The following is a 24,387-nucleotide window of genomic DNA, read 5'->3' on the forward strand; positions in this document are numbered from 1 at the left end:
AGGTTGCAACAGATTGAAGTCTTCTCCCCTGCTATGTCAGGAGCCTTTATGTGACAATTACAGCATCATTTTTGTTTTACGATCAGCTGAAGTCAGTTCAAAACAGCACGTCACCTCACACATGAAATAACATGGCTTTATGTGACGGGGACTAGAATTTGGCAGGAGCATTTCCTCATTTGCAGTCTGCTTTTTTCTGTCTCAACGTTTTACACTCGACGCAGAGTAACTTGAGTTTTGAAGTCAGTCAGGCTTATCTGGAGGAGTGACTCATCTAGGGCAAGCGGAGTAGCCAGCTCCTGCTTGCTCTGAAATGTTAAGCAGTGGAGGAGGAGAAAAATTACAAACCTGTGACGGGGAAGACCTCGGACCTTCCAGATAAAACCTGTGATATTTATCGGCGGCTCTGTGAGCAGCAAGCTTGGCGCTCAGCAGGCAGTTTCTTTATCTCCTCACTTTCCATGGTGATTGCCTTTCTGTCCTGTTGCACGGAGCCCACATGCCATAGACAAGGCTGGCCTCAGAAAATTCAAATTGAAGCCAGCTGGCCACGTGCGAGTCCTCAGATCAGTGGATCCTACCGATGTAATCAACAGCACCACGCTTCTAGCTTTTTTTTTTTTTTTGTACGTCTCTAGAAAAGCAATTAGACAAGAGCAGGTCTAAATGCTGCAGTGTTCAGCGTGATTTTGTCTTTCCCTGGCAATTCACTTTTTTCACATCATCTCTTAGACCTATGAAAATAATATAGCATTTCCCATTAGTAATCCCTTCCACTTGTGATTTCCCTTTTTGTGGCCAGAGGAGACGAAGTGTGCAGTCACCGCACAAAAACCTCACCAGAGCAACCACGACTATAATGCTTCATCTGCCAAAACTGTGACCACCATGCCTTCAAGAAACCTGGCCCTAAGCCCATCTACCTTTCCCAATTTCCATACTGTTCCCACTTCTTTTCTTCCCTGGTTGCTGACTTTTTCTTTTTAAAATATTTGCCTTTTAAAACCAAACGCACAAACCCATGGTGTTCCTAGGCACGGCAGGACCCACATCAAGGATGGCTGTGGGCAGAGGCTGGCGGCTGGGGCTGGCCGTAAGCAAGCACTAGCAGCAAGCAGGTCCACGTCACCTTACTCCTAAATCCTAAGCTAAGAGCAACGTTACAGGTGTGGAACAACTCACTGCAGATGTGAGCCACTTAATCCTCCACTGAACCCAGATCCAAAAGGAAGCATCTGCAGATAATAAACGAAGTTTTGTGAGCAGTGAAAGCAATACTAGCTGATGCCCTACTGGTTTCTGACAGAAAGCTCTTCCGTAGGTTCTCTGGTATCTGCAGGGACAGGTATCTATTGTTAGAAAAGTTGAAGCAATTCAGTAGTTTCGAGATATTTACCTTTCTCTCAAACTTAACAAATTGTCCAGCAGGTTCAGAAGACAGACAGACAGGTATGCACACAACCACACACACACACCTCCCACAACCAAATAATCTGTATTTCCTCAAGAAAATCATTGTTATCTCAACACCCAACCCAGGCAGGTTGCAAGGACTGGATCCTGTAAGGACTAACAAACCAGTAAGTTAGAAGTAACGATGTCTAACTTTTATACATCTGGCTTGTGATTCATCTCACCTAACTTCAGGTCTTTACAGTACAGATGCTGGCAGCAGCGGTAACTGTCAAAACTGCCTTTGTAGTCAATAGAGAGAAACAGGAAACTTAAGGCACAAATAACCCAATTTTAAGAGAGTTATCAAAAGCAATCAAATAGTTGTTGCTTGAGATGTGCCAGCTGATAGCAAAGGACCAGGCTCTGGATAATGTCCTTCTTCCTCCCTCTGGTTCCCCAGAATCTCAGGAAACCCCATTACTGCCTTTTCACGTGCACCCTTCCTTGCCTTCCTAAACAAATCAAACACCTTTTCTTTCCTCTTTCAGGCCTCAGCCTCTTCACCTAGGCTAGCAAGTCTTCTCTTCCCCTCCAAAAATGTACAAGGGCAATCATCTGAAGGAAAAGAAAGAAATCTTTGTCTTTTAAAAAAACCCACTTTACTTTGTTTATATAAAGACCCTTTATTTTATTATTCCTTCAGACATGTGGCCTGACATTTAGCTTCCCCTGTTCTTGGATGGCCCTATCAGACACAGAGAGAAAAATAATGTATGAAACACTCAGGAGCAGAATTGCAAAAGAACAAGATGAGGCTTCAGGAGTAAGAGGAGTCTCTGAAATCACTTTCAGTTCATTCTTAAAAAATTACCAGGCTGTCAGACTGAGCATGTCCCTTTTACTTCAGTATTTCTCCGGTTTTAAAGATCTTACCAAAGAGCATTAACATTCCGCTGCTGTATTTTTACAGGATAAATTACAAATGAGAACAGTAAGTGCATCTTGGAAGTGATGGTCTTTCCTCTGAATGTTTGATATTCTATACATCTAAGTGCTGCCTTAAGACTGATGAAAACTTATGTATGCTTGATTTACAGTCTATCTGGAGGTAAAAAAGTGCATTTAATACTTTCATTTCCTTGTTCTCTTTTAATTTTTTTTTTTGCATATCCAGGCTGCAGTCCAGGAAAAATGCTAGTTTTGCGGATACATGTATCAACCTTTGCACTGTGATTTAGTAATATACATCATCAGGTACTTACTTGTACATCCTAAAAACCCAGTAAGAGAAGATGTTGAGCACATGTTCTAAAACAAGTATATGCTTTAAACATGCTATTAAATTGCAGTATTTGTTTTTCTTCATTTTCTAGATTTTTCCATTTCCTTTCCTGGAGTTTTAATTCCTCTGGGGCACACCATAAAGTCCTCATTCAGACAAAACTAGTTTTCTATTTACTTTGTTTAGGTTGAAAACTGCGCAAGGCAGTAATATCCTCAAGACAAGTACTTTCTTATCATTTAGGTCTGCAAAGTTAAATTGTTTTTTGACACAGGAGCTACTGAATAAAAGAATATTAAGGTCACCAGTCCTTTTCTGGCAAGGATTTTCTTAAAAATCCAGGGAGGGCTGCAGATTAGCAGTCACGGTGTTTATACAGGTCTTATGCATGATGGCTCATACGCACTCAATTTTTGTGCTGCTTATGTTTAAAAAATACAATGAAAGCAGTCTTAATCCTGCATGGATACCACCCCTGTGGTTTCCACACTCTCATCAGTTCTGTTCAGAAAATCAAGCACTTTGGAAATGAAATTCTCCTTTATTACCTTCCTTTTTGGTTTTGCACTTTTTCCTTTGAATTTTCTCTTGTTTTTGCCTTTCCCTCCATATTTATGCCTTTATCTCAGGCTGTTGGGCAGTGGGCTGTGGGCCTACACCAGCGTCCAGAAAGTAAGTTAGGAGAGTGCTCAGCATTTGATCATCACCATGTCGTGTGACATTTCACATCTTTTTTGTAATTTTAATTTCAATGGCCCCCTCAATACTGATGAAATTTATAACATGCCAGGAGGGGTCTCTCAGATTAAGCTGTTTTCTTGTGTATTAAAGGGCTGTCATGGAACATTAGCCATGAGACATCAACTAAATGGACTGAGACTTTAACACGAGGTTGATGACCTATAGCTGGAATCCAGTACCCTTTCTCCCAGGAGAGCTACTTTATTACTCTGCAAGTAGTTTCAGTTTATTCATTGGGACTACTTGCAAGATGCAGTCACTGTGATTAAGGAGGTCAGAATCTGTCCCTGTTGACAAAAGATTATTTTAACACTTAAGATTTCCTTTGTGCAGCTTTTGCTTTGACTAGTGAGCACTTCATCAGGTGAGTCATCCCCTTTCGCTGGGACTAAAGCTTGCACAGCTTGATCCATCAAGATTTATGGGCATGCATGCGTATACCCCATTAAGCTACACCACTGAAGTGAAGGACACAGCTCTGGAATAATGAGATATTCACTGTGAGCAAGTAATATTAGACTGGGGCTAGAAACACACTGTGAGCATGTTGGCAAAGGAGACGATTCCTCTGGAAAGGGATCTGAGCCGGGTAATATTTTGTGCAGCCAGGCCCAATGTTCAAGCAACCCTTACTGGAGTGGAAATCAGAAACTGGAACCAGGTGTCCCATGGAAGATAATGAGGGAAGCAGGCCACCTTGGGATAGGATTCACAACCCGGAGGGAAAGATTTGTTGCCTAAACACAGAAGGGGCTGGGGTTTTGTTTTCCTGTCTTACAGATGGCCCCAAGCACAGCCCTTAGTAAGAAAGACACCGAAGCAGCAGAGGAAGGGAGGATTTCAAGCCACCCTTCTACTCTCCGCTTCCTCGGGGACGTGCACGTCACCTGCTTCATGAGCAAGCAGCTCTGCATCTCGAACGCTCAAGGCCACAAAGAGTGGGACAGCCAAATGGCTCATGGCCACCAAACAGGGGAGGTCTTTCTCCTCTTCTGCTTTTCCTGCCCTGCTCATCCTCGCTGCTGGTCCCTGCTCCTTCTGTGAGCGGGTTCAACTCCGTAATTTGGCAAAGAAATAGCCGCCTTCTCCTTTTTTTTCTTTTATTTTCTGATGTAGAGAGCTGAAGGGACTTCTGCAGAAGGCTCACTTGGTCGGATAGCAGAAGGCGACTGGCAGGAGTGCACAGGGGCTGGCAAGCTGGTGTTTGCCAGACTACGGGTGCAAATGGGACCAGCCCTCCACCATTTAAGTGCACTTGGGGGTAGAGTGGACTTAAATAAGCTGTGGTCTGCTGTGAAACCCCAACTTTCATCCCTTGGTAGATCTCCCCGTGAATACTCCCAGTTGCTCCCAGTGACCTCCCTGCACAGCATCGCAAGGGGCCCAACTGGGTCAATTTTGCCCCCCAAAATTAGAAAACTGATTTGGGGAAGGAAAACCGCCACCTTTCCCAGGCAACAATGACAGCATTATTCTGAGCATTAACAATATCAGAATACCTATACAAAATCACATAATTAAATTGAAATTGTTTCATTTTAAATTAAAATTTGTAACATCTTTCTGGAAGGTTGCAAAATCAACTTAAACTAAATGCTTATCAATTCTATTTTATTTCTTGTCAAGCCTTCCTTTCATCTCACACTATGAACCATAAAAATGCTGGAGTTTTTCCCTCAGACTTTGATCATTGCATTACCATGACAACAATGTATTTACTGTAGCTATAATAGATGGACTTCAGATGTTAACTGGATCCCTCAAAAGTTCACGGGGGAGCTTTTGGTCTCCATATACCAGGATAAATGAAAGAATGACTCTCTCTTCTGAAGAGCTATCTAACAGGTAACTTATATTTGCTTTCAATTTCTGCCTGCTCTTTTAGCAGAGTCCATTGCCTTCCATCAGTTTTTTAAATCTACTGACTATTTTAATTATATAGAAAACCAGGTCAAACTTTTATTTACCAGCTTGCTTTGCTTTTTGCTGACTGAAGCCCATAATCCAGCAAGTTAATGCATCAATCTGACAGGATGTGACGTATGGACATTGCAAAGATTTTTATTCGTACTGTTTACATTAATTCTACTTTTCAGACCTTTCCAGCCTTGCACAGCAGAAAAAAAATGCGTAAAGCTGTGTTCTTAAACAGCTCACAACTAAAGGACATTTTGCATACTTACAGGCTTAAAGCATAAAAATATATGATAGAAACAAGACCTATTACTCTCCTGAAGACATTGATGCATGACAGTAATCAAGTCACTTCAACAATAAAAATAACTTCAAACTTAGGCACAAGTTTTAATATCTTGTTGAATTTCAGATATAATACAATACAGCATATACAACTCTGGCTCAGCAAGCAAGAAGCAACGTTGTTACAGCAAGATCCTTAAAGTTTGTATTTCCTTAGCTTAAGGAGTATATGAATAGACAATAAAATTCCTTTTGCACAAGGTTTTGTAAAGCGTAAATTATAAATATACATAAAAAGTTTCATTAATGCCTGTCAATCTGCTTCTAAAAGATGTAATTAGAAGATCAGAAAACTAATTAGAAAGTCTGTTTGATCTCTAGAGTTTGGTTACATACTGACAATCTTGAAATAATTCATATCAGAAAGAACTGTTGAAGCTTTATATAGTTCCGAACATGAACAACACATTTCCTAAGATATAAAAATAGTGCAGTTTTTTTAAATGAAAATTACATCGCTAAGGTAGTAATAAAAATTACTTTAGCTATTAGCAAGAAAAATTCTTTATTAGTCTATTTAAATAAGTAAGAATTTTTAATTTAAAATCTCAAAAGGCTGATTTAACCATACCAAAAAAGATATCTTAGCAGCAGAAACACCCGAAAACAAACAAGAAAGTAGCACTGTGGGCTCAGTATTTATTATTTCTCAATTATGTACATTTCAAATACAAATTACAAATTCTATGTCAAATTTAGTCTTTTAAACTAGCTTTTTAGCTGTAGAACTTACTAGAAACAAAGTTTCCAGGTAAATACTTTGCAACTAAACAAAATGCATTTTTTTCCCCTTTGACCTACCTCAAGCTTGCTGAACCACAAAGCCCCCCTTTTTAAAACAGATAAAGAGGCCCCAAAATGATGGGTGTTGAGTCAAAGTGGCAGAAAATGGTGAACAGAACAGGAAACAGCATGTAATGGCCTCAGCGCAGCCCCAAACCTCTGGGTCATAAAGGCAAAATTTTTGTCACATTGAAGTTCAAAGGAGTCAGAACGTCATCCTAAATGTGCTTGTCACTGCTTGCCTGGTGCAAAGTAGATGGGAACCCAGCAGCTAGTCGTTGGGAATGCCCCGGCTTGGAAAGCTCAGCCAGCCACCATGCGCCGTCTCCCCTGTCATATATCCATATATCCATGTATCCCCTGCTGCACAGGGGATATAAAGGAACTGGCCATGACCCAGAAAGACCTTTGTGTTGTGCTCATCTTGTTCTTTCAACTTATCTTTTGGGCCTGTTAGCAGCTAAAATAATTGAACTAGTGGTGGCAGCCGTTGACGGTGTCCAGTCCCTACCTGTGGTAGGTACTCTGGCACTGCCCTTCATGATTCAGCTGTGTGGTGCATAAAATACCACTTCTTAGCCCTGTTTTTGTACATGACCACTCGTAGCCAGTAGAGGTACAAAGCAGCTTCCTTCTTCCCTTTTTCCTCTGACCCAAAGTTAAAGAAACAATAATTTTAAGAGAAAATGGAGGAGCTCCTCTAAGAAAAGCTTTGCTCAGTAAACGCACCTACAGCTTCGCAGAATGATCAAGGAGAAAGTCTGAAGTCTTCAGGGTTTTATTAAGACTCATCTATTTGGCTGCAGGAAATATCAATTTTGTTCAGGGCTAGCCTCACTGGACCTCCCTCAGCTCTTGCCTTTTCTAGGGAGCAGTCTGGGGACAGCACCTGCCAGGGAGCCTTGCCTGGTTCTTCCAGTTATGAGAACCTTTCTTGGTTACACAGAACATCTCCATCATCAAACCACTTGGGTTGAAAGTTTGCAGTCTGGTGTCTGCCTTAGAATTATAATTATTCCTGATTTCAGCCAAAAGAGTGAAGAAGTAGAGATGATATGTTCTTGAGAAAAGTTAGTCCTTGCTCTGCAGGTCAGTGGGCTCTTTGCAACAAGGATATCCCCATTTAAAAATCTGCCCAAATTTGCCAACATTTAATAGAACTGAAGTCATTACCCTACTACATGGAGGTTAATGTTGTCATTTCAGAACTGGTTTGGGCCAGGCTACTGGCACAAAAGCAGTCACATCCTTCCCATGTCCCCCCAGCTTACACCAGTAGTTGTGCAGTGACTCAGTGAACTGATTGGGAACCGCCAGTGAATTAACCTGACTTAAAATGACCGGCAACAACAAAACAAAAAAATTATTTGATCGTAGTGTGATCATTAAATCATTAAGTACTGAATCATAATGAATACGTAGGAAGTGAATAAATTAAAATTACACAGGCAGACTTAATTATACTATTTCCTAATTTTTGAGTGCTCGACTGCATTTAATGCAGTTTCTGTGAGTGTGTGACTTTGCTAGGTCTCTCAAAAAATGGAAAACCTCATTCCTTGGCATTGTTGTGACATTTCCAAAATATCAGCAGCCTTCCAGTCACTTCAGCTAACCAGGATCCCACTTAGGTAGGGTCAAGGGGGAGCAGTGAGAGGCAGGGATGAGATGCTCTCCCTCTGGGCTTTGAGGCAGCAGAGGAGCACCGAGTTTGGCAGCACCGGGCTCCCATCCCAGGTGCCTGCATGAGCGAGCAGCCCCTGCCTGTCCCCTCGACCTCCAGCCAGCTCCTTCTGTACCTCAGACTCCTCGCTCAGCCCCACACTTGAGGATGAGCATGTGCTCATCTTTATTTCTGGCTTTCCAAGTCCCAGGTACTTCCCAAGCAACTCTGAGCATCACCCCCTGCTTTCCAACCCCGCTTTCAGACTTTGCTCAGCCCAAAGACCTCCTTGGCTTCTCCTCCGACCTCCTTCTCCCTACTGCACTGCACCCATGTTGCCATCCTGATCTCCCTCTCCCAGGCTCAGCTCCATGCTCGCTCCCTTCCTGACACTCTCTTTTTCCAGCATCCCCTCCTCACCCAAGCTTGTACTAGGGGCTCTTTCGCTATCCCTCCTCTCTCCTTTCTCCCCACTGCCATGGATTGCAGCTCAAATTTCCTTGTCTCCCTTGCTCCTCATCGCCTGTCCATGTTCCTTCTCCTGCTGGTCATCGTTTTCTACTCCATGCACTCTCTGTGTTCCCTCTCCTGCTGGTCCATTCTCCTCCCCAGCTCACTATTTCCTTGCCCAACTTGTACAACTTCCCGAAGTCAATCTCAGCCTTGCTGCCATTTCTTCACTCGCCAGCTCCCCTCAGGACAAACCCCAGCCCCACTTCTCTTCTCCTCCAGGACACTTGCATGTCCTGGAAAATGTTCAGCAGACACTGTAAAGTGGCTTAAATGCACCCTGGCTCCAAAAGAAATCCCGCCTTCCTCCTGTGACCCCCTCACCACCACCGTTTGTGTGGCTGCACAGTGAACCAGCTTAAGAAAACACAACAGGTGAAAATTAACCCATCCATGCACAGAAAAGGTTAAATTTCAGCAAGATCAGCTTCTTTCTCTGGCCCACTGGTCCAGGACAAGGGAAATAACAGAAACGAGAGTCCAGAGTTGGAAGTAAGGCCGGATCATCCTTTGCGGTAGCAGCAGAGACTTACATGGATTAAAGCAGTCTCACAACTATGGCTTTAGCAAAAATGGGTAAGATTTGATAAAGCAATGGAGAACCAGTCTTAAATGGAAGAATACGCTATGGCGGCAGTGCTGCCTGAGCTCACGCCAGATGTGTCTCATGACTCCCCAGTTATTGCTTTGCTCTTTAAGACAATTGTCTTGCAAGAGCTGTCGTGCTCTGGCAGAGTGAGAGGAGTTTCATATCAAACAAACTTCTCCAAAACAAACCTGTAGACTACCTGGGAAACAAGACTAGGGAGAAACATCCCAAAAGTTATTAACTCCAGATTAAAATGCAGGAAAAAAAGGCTAGCCTGAAGTGAGCCACATCCTACCTTATAATCCCTGAAAAACATGCGACCTCCATTGTAGCCAGACTCCTGCTTAAAGTGCAAGAAGAAATGCAACAATTAAAGCTATTCATCAGATGAGGTTTTGGAACCCATTATCCATATTCTATTTAGGTGTAGTCCATATTGCAAATTTTGGGTGGCATTGCCAGTGAGGAATGTGGAAAAACCTTCAGTGAACCCTATGTTGGAAACATCTTTGTGCTGACTCTACTACACTCCCCCTAAACACCTTTTTGCTGGGATAGCTCATTCTGCTTGGGGAAACAGTTTAGTTTTGCCAGTAAAGTAACTGCATACAATATATATCTGTTGGAGAAAGTTACCACTGTACCCTTACATGTATTATTGTCAGCAAAGACCTTTAACAGCAGACAAGACCTGGCTCGCCAAAATGACCTTCCTGCAGAAGCATTTCCGAGCTCACTCTGCAGTGCCTTTCTCCTTTCTTCTCTGTGTTGCAAAACAATTAATCTAGATTCATAATTCAGGTCCTCAAAAGAAGCAGAAAAGGTTACATCAGTGCCTGAATCAATTTAAGTTTTGCAGGCAAAACTGCGAACCAACATTTTTCATGAATAAAGTAGTTAGAAAGAGCCAAAAGGTTTGGGCATGTGTTCACTGCTGACAAATACTTAATAATTTTCAGAAGCCTTCCGTGGCTGATGCGGTCTGAGTAATCCTCAGAGGACTTAGCATTCAGCACCGCCTTTACATACAGATTGCCCAAAGTATTCTGCAAAAGAACGCCGTCTTCTTTTTGGGGTGCCGGATGGGTAAGTCTTAAAACTGCCAAACATGAGGCTGCAGAACAGACAAATTTTAATTATAAACCTACTTCAGACCATCCAAACCCTATGCAGAGTACTTCAAAATGAAGAGAAACAGAAGAACGAATGGGTAGATGGAACTCAAAAGTCCAGGGCCGCTCCTGTTCTTGGGGCCATACACAGATAAAAAGCTGCCTCCCAGAAGAACACGGCCTCTTTGCCGCGTGCCGATTTTCGGACGGTACGTCCCACTCCTCAGCTGCCGCGATGACGGCTCCCTTCCCATCCAACCCATCCTTGCTGCGCTATACGTGAGTCAGAGCGGGGACCTACTCAGCCCTTAAATATGTGCTTAAGTCTTTCCATATTCAGGGGAGAAACTCGGATGAAATTCTGAGCAAATGTGTAATGAAAAGCATGTGCCTAAGTGTTTACCTGAATAAAGCTGCTTTGCCGAATCTGCGCTAAAATGTCAAGCGCGCGTCAGGCGAGCTCAGGATCTTCCACCGCGCTCTGGCTCGCAGAGCCTCTGCCATGAAAAATGCTGCGTCCTCAAGGGGGAAAAGTTCTTCCTGGAGAGCAGCCCAGAATGAAAGGAGCCATCAGATCAAAGATAAGTCTTACCTCCCCCACTACACCCCTCACTTCCCCAAACAGCAGATCAAGGCGGAGGAGGTCTAGAAAAAAAGGGAAAAAAAAGAGATTTTTTTTTTCTAACTGAGAAACGAGAGGTTCCCCCATCTCCCACTTGGTTTCTCCAAGCAACGCAACTAGGAGCAGTCTGTTGCTTGCTTGGAAGCTCCTAGACCGTGAGATGGGAAGTCACGGAGTGCAGGAGTCAAGTTATTTATTGACATCTCCCGCCTCCCAGCCGCTTCACAGCTTGGCAGTACGCGGGAGGGTTTTCAGGCTGACCACAGCGGGCTGACCTTTCCTCCTCCGCAGACAGAACGGTCTCCAGCCCCCGCGATTCAAGAAGCCATGGATACTTTTGTTCGTTGGCTATTATTCATTAGATTTGGGAGACTGAGCTGTTTAAGCTGAAACTTCTCAGAGTGAAGAAAAAAATGTTGCACATTTTACATTATCTGTTGCAAATATGAAAGCTTGCTGCAATCTTCAGATACAATATTTATGAATTGGTCTTTCAGCCAAATCCACTTTTGCATAAGGATACACAGCTGCCGGTACCCAAAAGTATGAGAGTTCCCAAATATATCTTTGCCATTTTTAAAATCATTCTAGAGGCTTGAAAATAATATTTCTTTCATTGTAAGTGAAATCTCCAGTTCTGATGTTTCAAAGACAGTCTGAAATTAGCTGGGTTTTGTTTGTGTTTGTTTGTTTGTGCACAAGAATAATTGATTAAATCAGCACAAGCATAACTGATTATACACTCTAAGAAAAGTACTGAGGAATTCAGCTGCAAAACTAGCAGCATTGTGAAGAGCCATACCCAATTTTTATGCTTACATCTCCTACATGGAATCCCCTCTTAATTATACAGTAGCAAATTTGAAATGTGTCATCACCTCCCACCACTGGATATCTAGATTTTGAATGAATGTAACCTGCATTTTTCAACACTTCTAAGGGAATCTTTTTAAGATGTCTCTTTAAACATTTTTTTCATGAAAAGGCAAAATTTGCATAGAAGAATATTTAAATACTCACGACTTACAAAGAATGTCAGCCCTCTTTCATTAACCAGCGCAATGACCCTCTAATAGTTTCACACTGAGAAAAAATATGCAGAGAAATATGCCAAGTCTGATGCCAATTAGGACTTTCAAAATATATATATTATAGACCGGGCCAGCGAAATGTGAAATTCAAAGTTAAAAATTGCACTTATATCCTCCAGTCCTCTGAAAAGTAATCTATTTTTAATGGAAATCGAAAAGCTATCTTTATCAAATTTCTCATTCAGTCGACAACAATAAATCTATCGTTCAGATGTGGTTTAAATTGTTCTTTGGAAGAGGAGGGTTTTGAGAAAATCAAATAGAAATAGCGTTAAAGAAGAATAAATGCCTTTTTAACTGGAATTACTCTCTCTATATATAGCCTATAGTTTTTGATACATTTTAGGTTTGCTGGAGTAACAGGCAATTGGACACCATGAAAAATTATTTGTAACCATTACAATAAGAGAAAATGTGTTTGCTTATTTAAGGGAGAATAAGCAAGTTTAGTGTTATGCCTTTTACTCAAGAAGTATATCTGCAGGGATCCAGATGCTAAGAAACAGTAAGCTGACGACATTAGTTTGAAAGGCTACGTTGTACATTAAGAAGCCATACACCTACTATTTATTTCAAAAGCATGAATTAGGTCTTCTGGAAAAGAACTCGAATTTCAGTCAAACTTGCAAGAAAATAACAATACTTGGCACTTTCAAAAAGCTTTCCATCTGAAAAATGCAGATGATTAAGAGGTAGCAGGGGGGAACCGAGCAATTGTGCAGGTCACCAACGGAGCCAGGACATCCAGGGAAAGCTCCAACGCCACCAGGTGCTGCACAGCTGGAAGCAAAGTGCCTGCGGTGACAAGGTACTGCCTAATGTATCCTAACCACCGAGATGGATCAACGCCCAAAAAAAGCCTTCGCTGTGGCTCCTCTTTCTGCCAAGGGTATATTTAGCACCCCAGATTCCCCCGCTTCGTGCCTCCCTCGGATACCTGGCTATGAATGGCACCCAGAATTGATCATAGCCTACAATACTCTGTAAAGCTGCCCTACTTTATGGATCAGAGAAGTGATGCACAAAAAGCATGATATATACGTGGTCTAAGCTCGTAACATTGCACAGTAGAATTATGAATAAAACCCATTTCTTTGGAGATTTCCAGTTTCGTCGCTCTCAACAAAACCCCTTCTACACAGACTTCAAAATCCTTAAGTATTTTTTTCTGACTGCAATACTACGCCAAATATTTATTCTATCAGTCCAAAACTCAATTTACTGCTGAAACCCTGCATGAATACTTCAGAGGAACTTCGAAGATCCTACCCAGAAGAGGAGGAAAGATTACAGGGATGAATATTGTGCAAATAAATCTCTGTCTACATCACCAATCTTACAAACTGCTCCTTCGCCCCAAGGCAAGTACCTGAATATAGGTACCTGTATGTAAAAGGGGTCTAAACAAGCTAAATGAAATTCCTGGAAACATGCATGATGTATATCAACTTTTTACAGTGCTGCTGTCAGCGAAGGGGAGGATAACAGAAGGATAACTGGAAGAGAGAGCGAGTCAGTAAGAGGAGAGAAGAAAGGAGGAGAGGGCAAGGTGAGGAGTACAAGGTCCTAAGGCTTGACTGAAGTAAAACCAAAAAAGATGCTAGTGAAGGAAGCTAAAGATTCAAAACTATAAATATAAAAGAAGGAGAGGGAGCAGTTAAAATATAAGGGCCAAGATAAAAAATAAAATAAAATTTAAAAAAACCAACCAAATAAAAAACAAACAAAAACAAAACTCAAACCCAAAAAGTGACAGAGAAAGTTTAGACCTTTCAGAAGCTCAAGCCAGTAATTCTTTGTCAGCCAAACTCTCCTCGATTTCAGTGGGAGTTTTGCCTTAATGAGGACAGCAGATAGGCACCAAATGCAGCTTTATTTCTTACACTTCAATAACAGCAAGATATAGCAAGATATTCTGTTGTTGAAAAAGACGATGCATTTTTGAAGAAATATGGATATTAGGGGCCAGGCAGTATGAATGTAATTGCTACAACCAGCTGAGTTACATCGCTGTGCATCAGCTGACAATAAGGTCCTTTGTGCTGGAAAGAAAGAAAGAAAGATGAAAAAACTGACTCGTGCCACCTTGCAAACAATCAAATTAAATGTCCAGAATTATTCCAGCAAAGCTTCCATTGACTTCAGTGACAGCCCAGAAAACAAGCAAGATTCTTCAGTCCTTATAAAAAAACATAAATACAAGAGTGAATATGAGTGACCTATTTATTTTTTATCAGTATTGCTCTTGCTGAAATTGTTGGAAGTGCACCCATCTGGTTCACAGAACTATTGTTTGATTAGGCTGCTTTAATACATTGAAATTAATATATTGAAAAGGAAGTATAAGATAAGTAGAACAGAGAATAAAATACTCAGCTTGGTAACCAAAGATAAAGCAAACTAAAAAAAAATCGATGCTCATCTGATGAACAGGAAGAAGATTCTGCCTAACTGAGTAGTGGCCTTAATGGTCCATGTAGAAATCACACAGCTGTTTTACACTTTATAAATCATAAATTAGAGGAACTCTCACTGGAAGTGTAACTGGAATGTGCGTATGTCTAATGCAAAGCCTCCAATTTAAAACCTTTTACTGTTTTAGAGGTCAAAACGAGGAACAGACAAAATACCGCAAGTAAAATCTGCAGAAGTACCAATAAAAACACCAAGGCAGATATTTTGTATGAGAACTAGGAATAGCAGAAAAACATCCCATCTCCAGCTGATCACGTTGCATGCCGTAATAATACTTATTATTAACAAGATTTTGCAAGCATACCATTCTTACCCATAATATGGGAAATAGCATGTCAATTCTCCATGACATATTAAATATGAGAGGTGTCCCACCCAAACCAATAAGTCTAGGACATGCTCAAAGTGGGATGCATTCAGCCACTGACTCAATCAGATAACCAGTAATTCTCAGGTTTTGCACGATTACATCCACCTGTTGATTTAGAGATTACAGGTGGGAGCTGCCTTACTAAAATTGCTCTCCAGCTTAAAAATTTGACACACCTAACAGATGGAATCAAGAGAAAAACAGTCTGGTCTGCTCATCAATGACAAAATGATAATAAATAATCAAACTCAATTATTATTGTTTGCAGGGCTAAAATTATGCTTAAAGAAATTCATTGCCATCTGTAAGCCTGTTAGAGTTGATTATGATTTTCTCATGCTGGTTTTCTTCACAATGATTGAACAGTATTGCCTATTTTTAAAGGAAAAAAAAAATAAAGCCGCTTGAATAACAAATTGTTTATCCCAAGATAGAACAAACCATAGTAATGAACTTTAAGAATGGTTATCAAATTAGAACTGGGAATGAAAAACAAGTATTTTCCTGTTCAAGGTTTTGTTTTTAATGTGTTTTTATTTTTAACTGGATTGAGTGCTGATTACAGAAAATTCAAGGCTACCCGGACATCAGACTGCTCAATTGACTGAAAAGTTTGATGACTTCTCTAAAAAGTGAGGTCTGTGCGTGAAATTAAATCAGTATCACTGCTCCGAGATAACTCGGGGGGGCGGGGGGGGGGGGGGCGGTGGTTAATATTGCTTATTAAATAACGTTAAATGAGATCAAACAAGACGTGCAGGATTCAGGAGGGCTCTTGGAGCTCCGGTTGTTTCCCCAGGCTGCTTATGCAACCTCGCTCACGCAGGCAGTGTAAGGGCCTGCCATTTTATTACATAAGGTAGCCCAAAAATATACAGCTAGGCAGTTGTGAGCTCCATTAAGTGCTGCACTGGAGTTTCTGTATCAGTTAGCGTCTAGAAAATTTAAGGAACAATCAGAAGGACTGAGACGTTGCTGAGTTTGGGATTGTTGCTGTTGTTTTAATAGCAACAGCTCTCATCTGAAAGCCAGCAAATATCATCAGCATGAGCTGCATTTGAATACATTGTGCTTTGGCCGTTGCTTAAGTGAACAGCAATACACAGCCTTTGGTTTAGCACAGCCGTGGTAAGTGCAAGCCAGGGCTTTAAAATCTGCCTTTCAGCTGATTAAGCAAATTGTCTGGTTTAGTAAACAGCAGTCAACACGACATCATTGTTTTACGCAGCGCTTAAGTGCAGCGGATAGCTGAAGAAAATTAATTTCCAATGCATCCTCACATCCTCAGTTCAGAATTTCAAAGCCTGCTCTCGTACAGACGGATAAAGCTGTAACTACAGGAACACCAGGTCAGGGAAGATGAGCCCCTTGCCCCAAATCCCCTCCCTGACACCGGGCAGCACAAAGGCTGGGGAAGCCCGCGTGAGCGGGGCAGGCGTGTACCAATATCACAGTCTCCCAGCAGAGACTTTTTCAGCCAGGCATTGTGCCTTGGTATTCAACGCCTCTTGGTGGGATTGCTTCCGTGAATATCATTGCTTTCTGAACCCACTCGAACCCAAGAAGATAAGGCTGTCTATCCTCGCCACAGCTCGATGAGAGGACACCGGGGAGCGAGCTGGAGCGCCGTACCCCGCTTTCTGCAGCACCGCCGGCGTTCTAGCTCTAGCTCGCACCCCGGCTCCGCTTTGGAGCTCTTCGACCAGCTTCTTCCAACCAGCTCTTTCTGTGGCACTGAAGGTACAAGGCACCAGCAGCCCCTCGGCCTCGGGGGCATAGTGGGGCCGGGTGCTGGCCCAGTTCATTGCGCCGAGCAGACACTGGGGGACCACTGGGCTCGGCAGCCCCGCTCAGCCGCGGCCAGACGCGGGTGCCGAGGGGCGAGTAGAAGAGCAAGGCAAACTAATGGTGGTATTTCCTCAGGATACTCACCAAGCTTCCAAGAATTTGCAGCTCCAAACTTCCTAAGCCAGAGGCAGTGGTTTTGTATTTAATAGCCCTTGATGGATTTCTCTTCCATGAACTCATCCAGTCACCTCATTAGCTGATGTAACCTCTCAGCATCCACATCCTGTGGTGAGGAGCTCAGCAGCCCGACCACGCCACGTGAAGAGCCACCTCCTTTTGTTTCCATCCCCTCAGCTCCCTGCTTCACCCCATGCCCTCCGCTGCTGTCGCTGTGTATGCCTTCTCCATGCTTGGCATAATTTTACAGATTTCCGTGGCATCGCTTTATCAGCGTTGTCACTCCTCAGGCAGGAGCCGTGCTGTTCCTCTGATCACCTTTGCTGCCTTCCTCTCAATCTCCTCCCTCGCCATTATACACCTTTGAGGTGGGGGGATCAACAACACACGATGCTGAAGACGTGGGCACACCATAGCTTATATAGCGAAATAATGGGACTCTTTTCATTATTTTCCATCTTTTTTAAAATAATGCCTAATGTTCGATTTGCCTTTATTACTTTTTTAAACTCACATCTGACCATTGCATTGATTTTTTTTTTTTTGACTTGTCCCTGGGAGATTTTATCTAAGCTTCTGCACCTTCAGTGACCTGTAGCAATGAATTTCTATGATTATACATATACTCATGTATCATACATATACTTTCTTCCATTAACTTTCAACCTGACACGCATATTACATGCATCGGACATGAAGATACTCAAAGAGAAAGGGTGATTGAAATGTCCCAGTAGATGATGCTCTGTCATGCTAGAACTTCTTGTACGTTTCGAAATGACAGAGGTTTCATACCCGAACTTCCAAATTTCCATTCTGATCTCAAATGCGCATACACATCCTTTAGATTTTTTTCCTGTATCATCATTTCACTTGGCTAGAAATCTTCTATTTCATGCACAGGTCCCTAAGAACAGTGGTAAAACAGCTGAAAAACACCTTCTGTCATAATCAGGCCAGCGAAAGACCAGCTGTTTTACACAGACTTCTGCCCAAGCAGGAGAAGGTGAGACAATCTCCTTGTTCCCACTACTTACATGGTCATTTTTGGAGTATCTTGGACCTCTGGGCATGTTACCTGCTGCACAGGCACAGAAGAAAGAGATGGCATTACCTCAGAGAGCTCACAGGCAAAGGAGAAGACAGGGAAGAGCAGGCAGGTACTGACAGGGTACCGGGCAAAGCGTGTGGCAATACTATTTCCTAGCGACAAAGGTCCAAGCTTACCAGTGACCCAACTTTTGTAGCAGTTTTATTTTTCTGAAGCCACAGGTGAATTTTCAGACTGAAGCAGGATTAAAACTAGCATTGGGGGTGCATCAGACTGCTCCTCCCAAACGTGGCAGGCAGCATGCGAGATGGTCCTTGGATAAAGGAACAGAAATGTTTTTACCAAGTTGTAATTAAACACAACATTTTGGTTGGACTAAGTTGTGCTTCATGGTTTGCCTTCAGGGGGAAGAGACACAGGAAGAGAAGCATAAAAAACAGTACCTTCCTCTCTGCTCCCAAAATGTACATTGAATTTATGTGTACAAAGCCAAGAAAGCCGTGCCCCAAAATCCCTCAATCTAATCTGCCGACATCCCTGAGCCACCGCAAGATAAATGCAGTGAGTAAGCCATGCCTGCAGTTTCTGAGCTGCTTACTCAGAGCACGAGCCTACAGGACCACATCCCTTCTCACCCCCTTGCCCTTCCTGCCCTGCAACTCTTGTATTCCTGAATTCAGCTGGCAATATACTGGTATATATATCCTGTGTGGTCCACAGCAGGTCACAACAAAGAGTAATGGCTTTAGTCCCTCCCAAAAAACTGTGAAATACCAAAAGCAGCACTACATAAACAAATCCACCACCATCTATGCATTCTGCTTAAATGCTGTTACATGGTGCTTCCTTTTCAAACTTCAGTAATCAGTCTCATAAAGAAAAAGTCCATCTATCAGCCGATGCTGATTTCTGACTGAATTAAATTAGCTAAAATACAAATATTTGAATGGTCTCAGCCCAGTTTTTCAAGAACAAGTTTTAATAAGATCAAGGATCAATGGAAAGTTAAGCCAAATCTAGGAAAATGACTTTTTTATACAGATAATGATCCCTTTACAAAATCCGCAACTCAAGTGCATCTGCCCTAGGAGCCTGAAAGCAAAACTATAAACACAAATGGAAGTTACTTAAATTCAGCTTATAAAGAAAGAAAAACAACTAAATACACATAAAATACATACCTGACTGTCATTTTCAAGAGTATGATATTTGCCAATCATCAATTGTAGTGATGTAAATAATCCGATTGCTCAAAACTTATGGTTGAATGGAGCCAATGGTTATTTAAACCGTTACGTTTGCAGTGCAAAATGTCCTATCCTTAAAGAATGCTTAGAGCCACAGATCAAAACCATCAGTTGTTGATCTTAATTTTCCTACCTTAAATGAATGTATTACGATATAACATCAGTTACATGATTACATACTACTTTTTTCCATGGGGCTTCAGTGTTTTGATGTATTGTTAATATACTGAGCTATAAATTCTTCCTTTAAAAGGCGGAAACCCCACCCCAGCCTACTGCAGCAGTCACCAACTGGATTGAGTCCTTCAGGTCCACAGCATAAAAATCTAGTGTCGGGCTTAACTGGGGCATACAAAGTTACTACCCTGTCCATGGCAAACCCAGTGCTAGAAGAAGGTGGGCAGACACGGCGGTGGAGGCCTGAGACCAGCCCTGCTGCCAGGTCCTGCTCCTTGGGGTGCTGCCCGATGGTGGGGTACAGGATAAGGAGGAGAACAAGCACATGGGCTCAGGGCAGCTCCAGAGCCTGGGCTCCACAATGGAAATAGCTCCTCTCCAGGTCCGAGGTCCACGACTGGAGCAACAACAGTTGCTCCTCAGGGCAAGGAGGCAGCAACAATTTCTGTGAGGGAACCAGGGAAGGGGTGAAGAAGCAGAGACAAGGGCTGAAGAACACAGTAGGCCGTGTGAGGAGGAAGACGAGAAGGATGAAAAAGGGGTAGTACCGTGACCCGATCACTGAAAGACTGGAAACCACAGCTTTTGCACATTCACATCTCCTGTCCCTGTCCACCACAAGTCTCTCATCACCTTCTTCTGCCCACCATTACTTCTCTTGATCTGGGTTTTCCATCTCTATCTCCAGTTCCCTGCACCTTGTTCCCAAGCTTTGTCATCTATGACCCCACCAAGTCCTTTGACTTAATTCGAGGTCCCTGCTCTTCACTTTCCCCATGCCTCCATCACCGATACTACTTCTTCTCCATTCTAGTCCCACCATTCCTTGTCACCATGAATTAAGCAGCTTCCTCCTCCTTCTCCACCCTGCCACCGAAGACACAGCCGAGACAGTCTTCAGTGCTCCCTCCTTATGGTGCTCACTGTAGCAGGAACAACTGGGAAGAATAACCGCGGGGGAAAGTCCACTCAGTCCTTCGGCCACCAAGTGGAGTGCTCTCACTCTTCCCAGGAAGATGAGCAGTTGCTCAGCTCCTAACAACGCTGGGGTGTTCAGCGTGCTCTGTGCCGAGAGCATCTTCAGCGAGCGAGTGCGGTGGTCAAGCCCTCAACGTCCCTCCGCCGAGAGCGCGCAACGTGAGCGTTGTGACAAAAACGATAACTGAGACCAATTCTGGAAGCTTTTCATAGGCTCAATGTAAGGCACACCCCCATCACAAGATTGATCCCCAGCCAAGTATCTTTTTCCTGCTCCAAAACACAAAGCCACAAGAATTCAACAGTCTCGATGAAAGTGCTTGTCGACATAGCCAAAAAATGCAGGTTCGCGGAAGAAGAAAGATCAAGGTCTCCTAATGCAGGATGATGTATACCTAAACCATCTTCGTCAGATAAGTGGCCAAAGAATACATTTCCCTCTAACCACGCTCTCAGAAACAGCTGAACCATTTCATCTGAAACTTCCTGAAGAGAGTCTGTCTTCAGCAAACACTCAACCTGGAAAATGTCAGCCTAGGTTTAAGCTTAGCAAATGCATAAGCACCTGAAAGCAGAGCATTGCAATGGAAAGCACTAGATAATTTTAACTGTAGACAACATTGCTGCCTGTGATAAAACAACAACTCCTTCAAGTGCTCTCACATACTTTAGGCTAGAAAATGGGGCAATAATCGTTAATTCTGCAAAGCACAGTCTGTGGGTTCAATCCTGCACACGTGCAGGGTGGCACCTTTGTTCGGGAGGGAAAGCAATTTTAGGCAAGCCTGCTGTCTCCAGGCTTCGGAGCAGGGCACAGAAGTGCTGCCAGCTTGGGGAATCACCCTGGTGTCAGATACCTGGTTCTGGAAAACGCTCGTTTTCACACGTTCAGTGAGACAGCGCACAGCTTGGCAATTACGTTCTCCAAATACTCCTGTTTCCAGGCCATCCCTGCAGAGCAGCTCCGCGTCCATATTCATCTACAGAAATATATGCAGGATTGGGCCCTCCACCAGCTGACAGCTCTCCCAATCAGACACGGATCAGCGGATGAGCTGGTGAGGTCTGGAAACTGTGAAGACTAATTATTTGGTATGGCCGAAAAAACACTAAACCCACGGTGGGATACAAATTAACATCTCACACTGGGGTAAGGGAGAGATCATTTTCCACTTCAAGAGGCGGCACTTGTTGAGCCGAACGCCCAGGTTAGCTGTGCCCGTCCGAGGGAAACCCACAGCCCTTCCAGAGATTTAGCACCGTGAAAAGATTCAAGTTCCTCTGCTGGCTGTAATGCTTATAACCGCTAATTATTTCTGAGTCACTTGAGTGAAAGTAAACTGCCATCCTGTAGACAGTTAAGGAGTAGGGAGGAAAGTTTCTGGATGAGCGTGCTTGTTAATTGACGGATCAGGCTAGTGACCACAGAGGAAAACACCACCGCGCAACTCTTCGCGAAAGCAGTCCTGTGCTGCAGCTCAGCCGTGGATCTCACGCGTCGTGTCCCCCCCGGTTCCGCACGCCGAAGGGAACCGAGCGGGAGCCCGGCGCAGGGCTGCAGCACCAGCACACCACACAACCTCCGCTCCCAGCGGGAGCCTTCGCCCCTTCCAAAATCCCACTGGTCTTACTGGAAGTTCTCCTCGACCAAACACCGCCCGGTCGCGTCGCAGACCCTGTTGCAGTCCAGCCTAAATGACCCCCCCCCCCACCCCCCCAACGTCAGGAAACTGCCAACCGCACCGAAACGAGATGGGGAGGGGGACAGCGGATTTTTTTCCCCAGCCCGGCCGGGACGGCGCTCCCCACGGAAACTTTCCCGCGGCGGAGGCGATGCCGCCCCGCACCCCGGGGCACCTCTGCCACCCCCGCGGTGCGTGGGACGGGGGAGCTGGCCGCCGATGGCGGCCGCGGGGGGTCACGCGTGGGCGGGCGCGTCTGTGTCGCCGTGTCCGTCCCCCCCCCCCCACCCCGCGCGGGTGTCGCGGGTGGGCGCCCCGCGGGGCGGAGGGAGGGCCGGGGCCGCAGGGCCGCGCGTTACCTGGGGTGCCGGTGCTGCGGGAGCGCGGCGGGGAAGCCCCAGCCGCCGCCGCCGCCGCTGCTGCTGTCCGCGGTGGCCACCTGGGCGCGGGAGCCGGCGGTGCCGGTGCCGGTGGCCGTGCCGCCGGGCTGGATGCCGCCGGTTTTGCGGTGCCTGCCGGTGCCGCTGCGGCAGCGGCCGCCGCTGCTCCAGCCGCGCGGGAGGCCGGCCTCGGGAACCGGCAAACTCTTCGCCGCCGCCGAGGAGCCGGGGACGCCGCCCGCCTCCTGCCTGGTGCCGGTGGTGCCGGTGCCGGTGCCGTGTCTCATGGTGCGCGGGGCCGCCGCATGCCGCGCTGCCGCCGCCCCGGGCGCCGCGGGACCCAGGCGCGCCGGGGCCAGGGGCTCCGCCGGCAGCGGGAGGCCGCCGGGAGCCCGGGCTGCTGCTGCGGGGGGGGGGGGGGGGAGGAGGCCGGGGGCCGGGGGGGCTGCTGGCTGGGGCTCCCGCTGGGGCATTAAGTTGGACGCGCGGCCGGGAGAGGCAGGGCGGGCGCGGGGGCTGCGGGGCCGAGAGTTCTCCGCCAAGTTGGAGCCCGGCGGGCGAGGCGGGGGCATCCTCTCCGCCGGCCCTTCATCGCCGCCCCTAGCCCCGAACCCCGCCGCCGCCGCCGCCCCGCGCCCTCAGCCGGCGGCGCTGGGGGGACGCGCCCCGCGCCCCGCGCCCATGGGCAGCCGCGGCCCCGGCGGCCGGAGGAGGCGGCGGCGGCGGCGGCGGCGGCTCCGGCTTCCTCCGCCGCTCGCTCGCCTTCCCCGGCGGCGGAGCGGGGAAGCGGGGAGGAGGGGGGGGGAGTCGCGGGAGGGGGTGGGGGGGGGCGAGCAAAAACCCGAGGCCGGTGCGCAAAATGGGTCGGGGGGGAAGGAAAGGGAAGCCGGCGCTCGCCTGCCGCCTCCCCGCCGGTGGGCTCCGGCAGGGCCGGGCTGGGGCGGTGGGTAGCGAGAGGGCTGCGGAGGAGCTCTCCCGCCCCGGCTCCCTGTGCACAAGTGCAGGGAATGTTCCACTGACCTACATATTTTTCCAAACATACGTGACCTTTTTTTCTCTCTCTCTCTCTCTCGTTCTGTGGGAGGAGACAGGCGAGGATCCAAGAAAAGGAGAAGCTGGAAAGAGAACGAAAGGGGAAGCAGGGGGGGGAAAAAAAAAAAAATTCAAAAAAATAAAAACCTCAACCAAAAAGCCAGCCCCGTATCAAGGATGGTTTCACAACGCCTCGAGCAAACCCACGGCGTGCCCGCCTTTACATATGTCCACACCGACGACCCCGCGCCGCCCCGGCGGCCGCCCCTACCGCCCGACCCCGGGACCCCCCCGCCACTCCACCGGCCGCGGTGCTCGCCGTCCCCGCCGGGCAGGGCTGCGCCCGGCTGCCCGGCCACCGGCTCCCGGGTCGCCCCGGAGGGGACCCCGGCTCGGCTTCGCTCGGCGGGGGGGGGCGGGCGGGGGGGGCTGGGGACGCCCTCCCCGCTCGGTCCCTGACCCGGGGACGGGGACGGGGGGTGACCCTCGGCCCTGCCCGTGCCCGCTCCCCCGGCGGTGGTCCCGGGAACCGAGCCGGAGCGGGGCACGGCACCGGGCTGCCCCGGGGCAGGTTCCCGGTCTCCCCGGGCACCGGCAGGAGCTCCCGATTTGGTTATGCAACGCCGCACCGGCAATTAGAGCAAAACCTTGACAGAGAGCTCTTTTTTTTTTTTTTTTTTTCCCTTGTTGCAAAGTAGGTCATTCCTTTTATTCCCCACTTTGCATTTTTTTTTGTTGGTTTTTTTTTTTTTTTTTTTTTTTTTTGCCTAATACTCCTCCTGCAAAGTGGCCAGTGAGAGATAAGGAAGTGGGCTGGAGCTCTCGGTTCGGAGCCTTTGCTTTCGCCTCGCCGGGCATTCCTGCCACTTCTGACGGCGGCAGCGAGCGGGGGCCGGCCTTGCCCTTCACCCCCGGGGAGGGCAGAAATGGCCGGGGAGCGGGGGCACGGCTCGGGCTCAGCCCGCTGGTATCCCCCCCCCCCC

General features: G+C 46.1%; 1 protein-coding gene across 3 annotated transcripts in view; it reads right to left on the minus strand.

The window, feature by feature from the left end:
• NPAS2 (neuronal PAS domain protein 2) overlaps nucleotides 1-24,143 on the minus strand; it is a 108,980-nt gene extending 84,837 nt beyond the window's left edge. For 2 of the 3 annotated variants that reach the window (XM_075057286.1, XM_075057285.1), the window contains exon 1: nucleotides 22,352-24,132. In XM_075057286.1, the coding sequence (XP_074913387.1) occupies nucleotides 22,352-22,944 (593 nt within the window). In that variant the 5' untranslated portion in view covers nucleotides 22,945-24,132. Of the gene's footprint in view, nucleotides 1-22,351 lie in introns of all 3 variants that reach the window. The other variant, XM_075057287.1, reaches the window with a different exon arrangement.
• Between the last annotated feature and the right edge of the window lie 244 nt (nucleotides 24,144-24,387).

This window comes from Buteo buteo, chromosome 25 (genome assembly GCF_964188355.1).
Source record: "Buteo buteo chromosome 25, bButBut1.hap1.1, whole genome shotgun sequence".
In the NCBI taxonomy this organism is placed as follows: domain Eukaryota; kingdom Metazoa; phylum Chordata; class Aves; order Accipitriformes; family Accipitridae; genus Buteo; species Buteo buteo.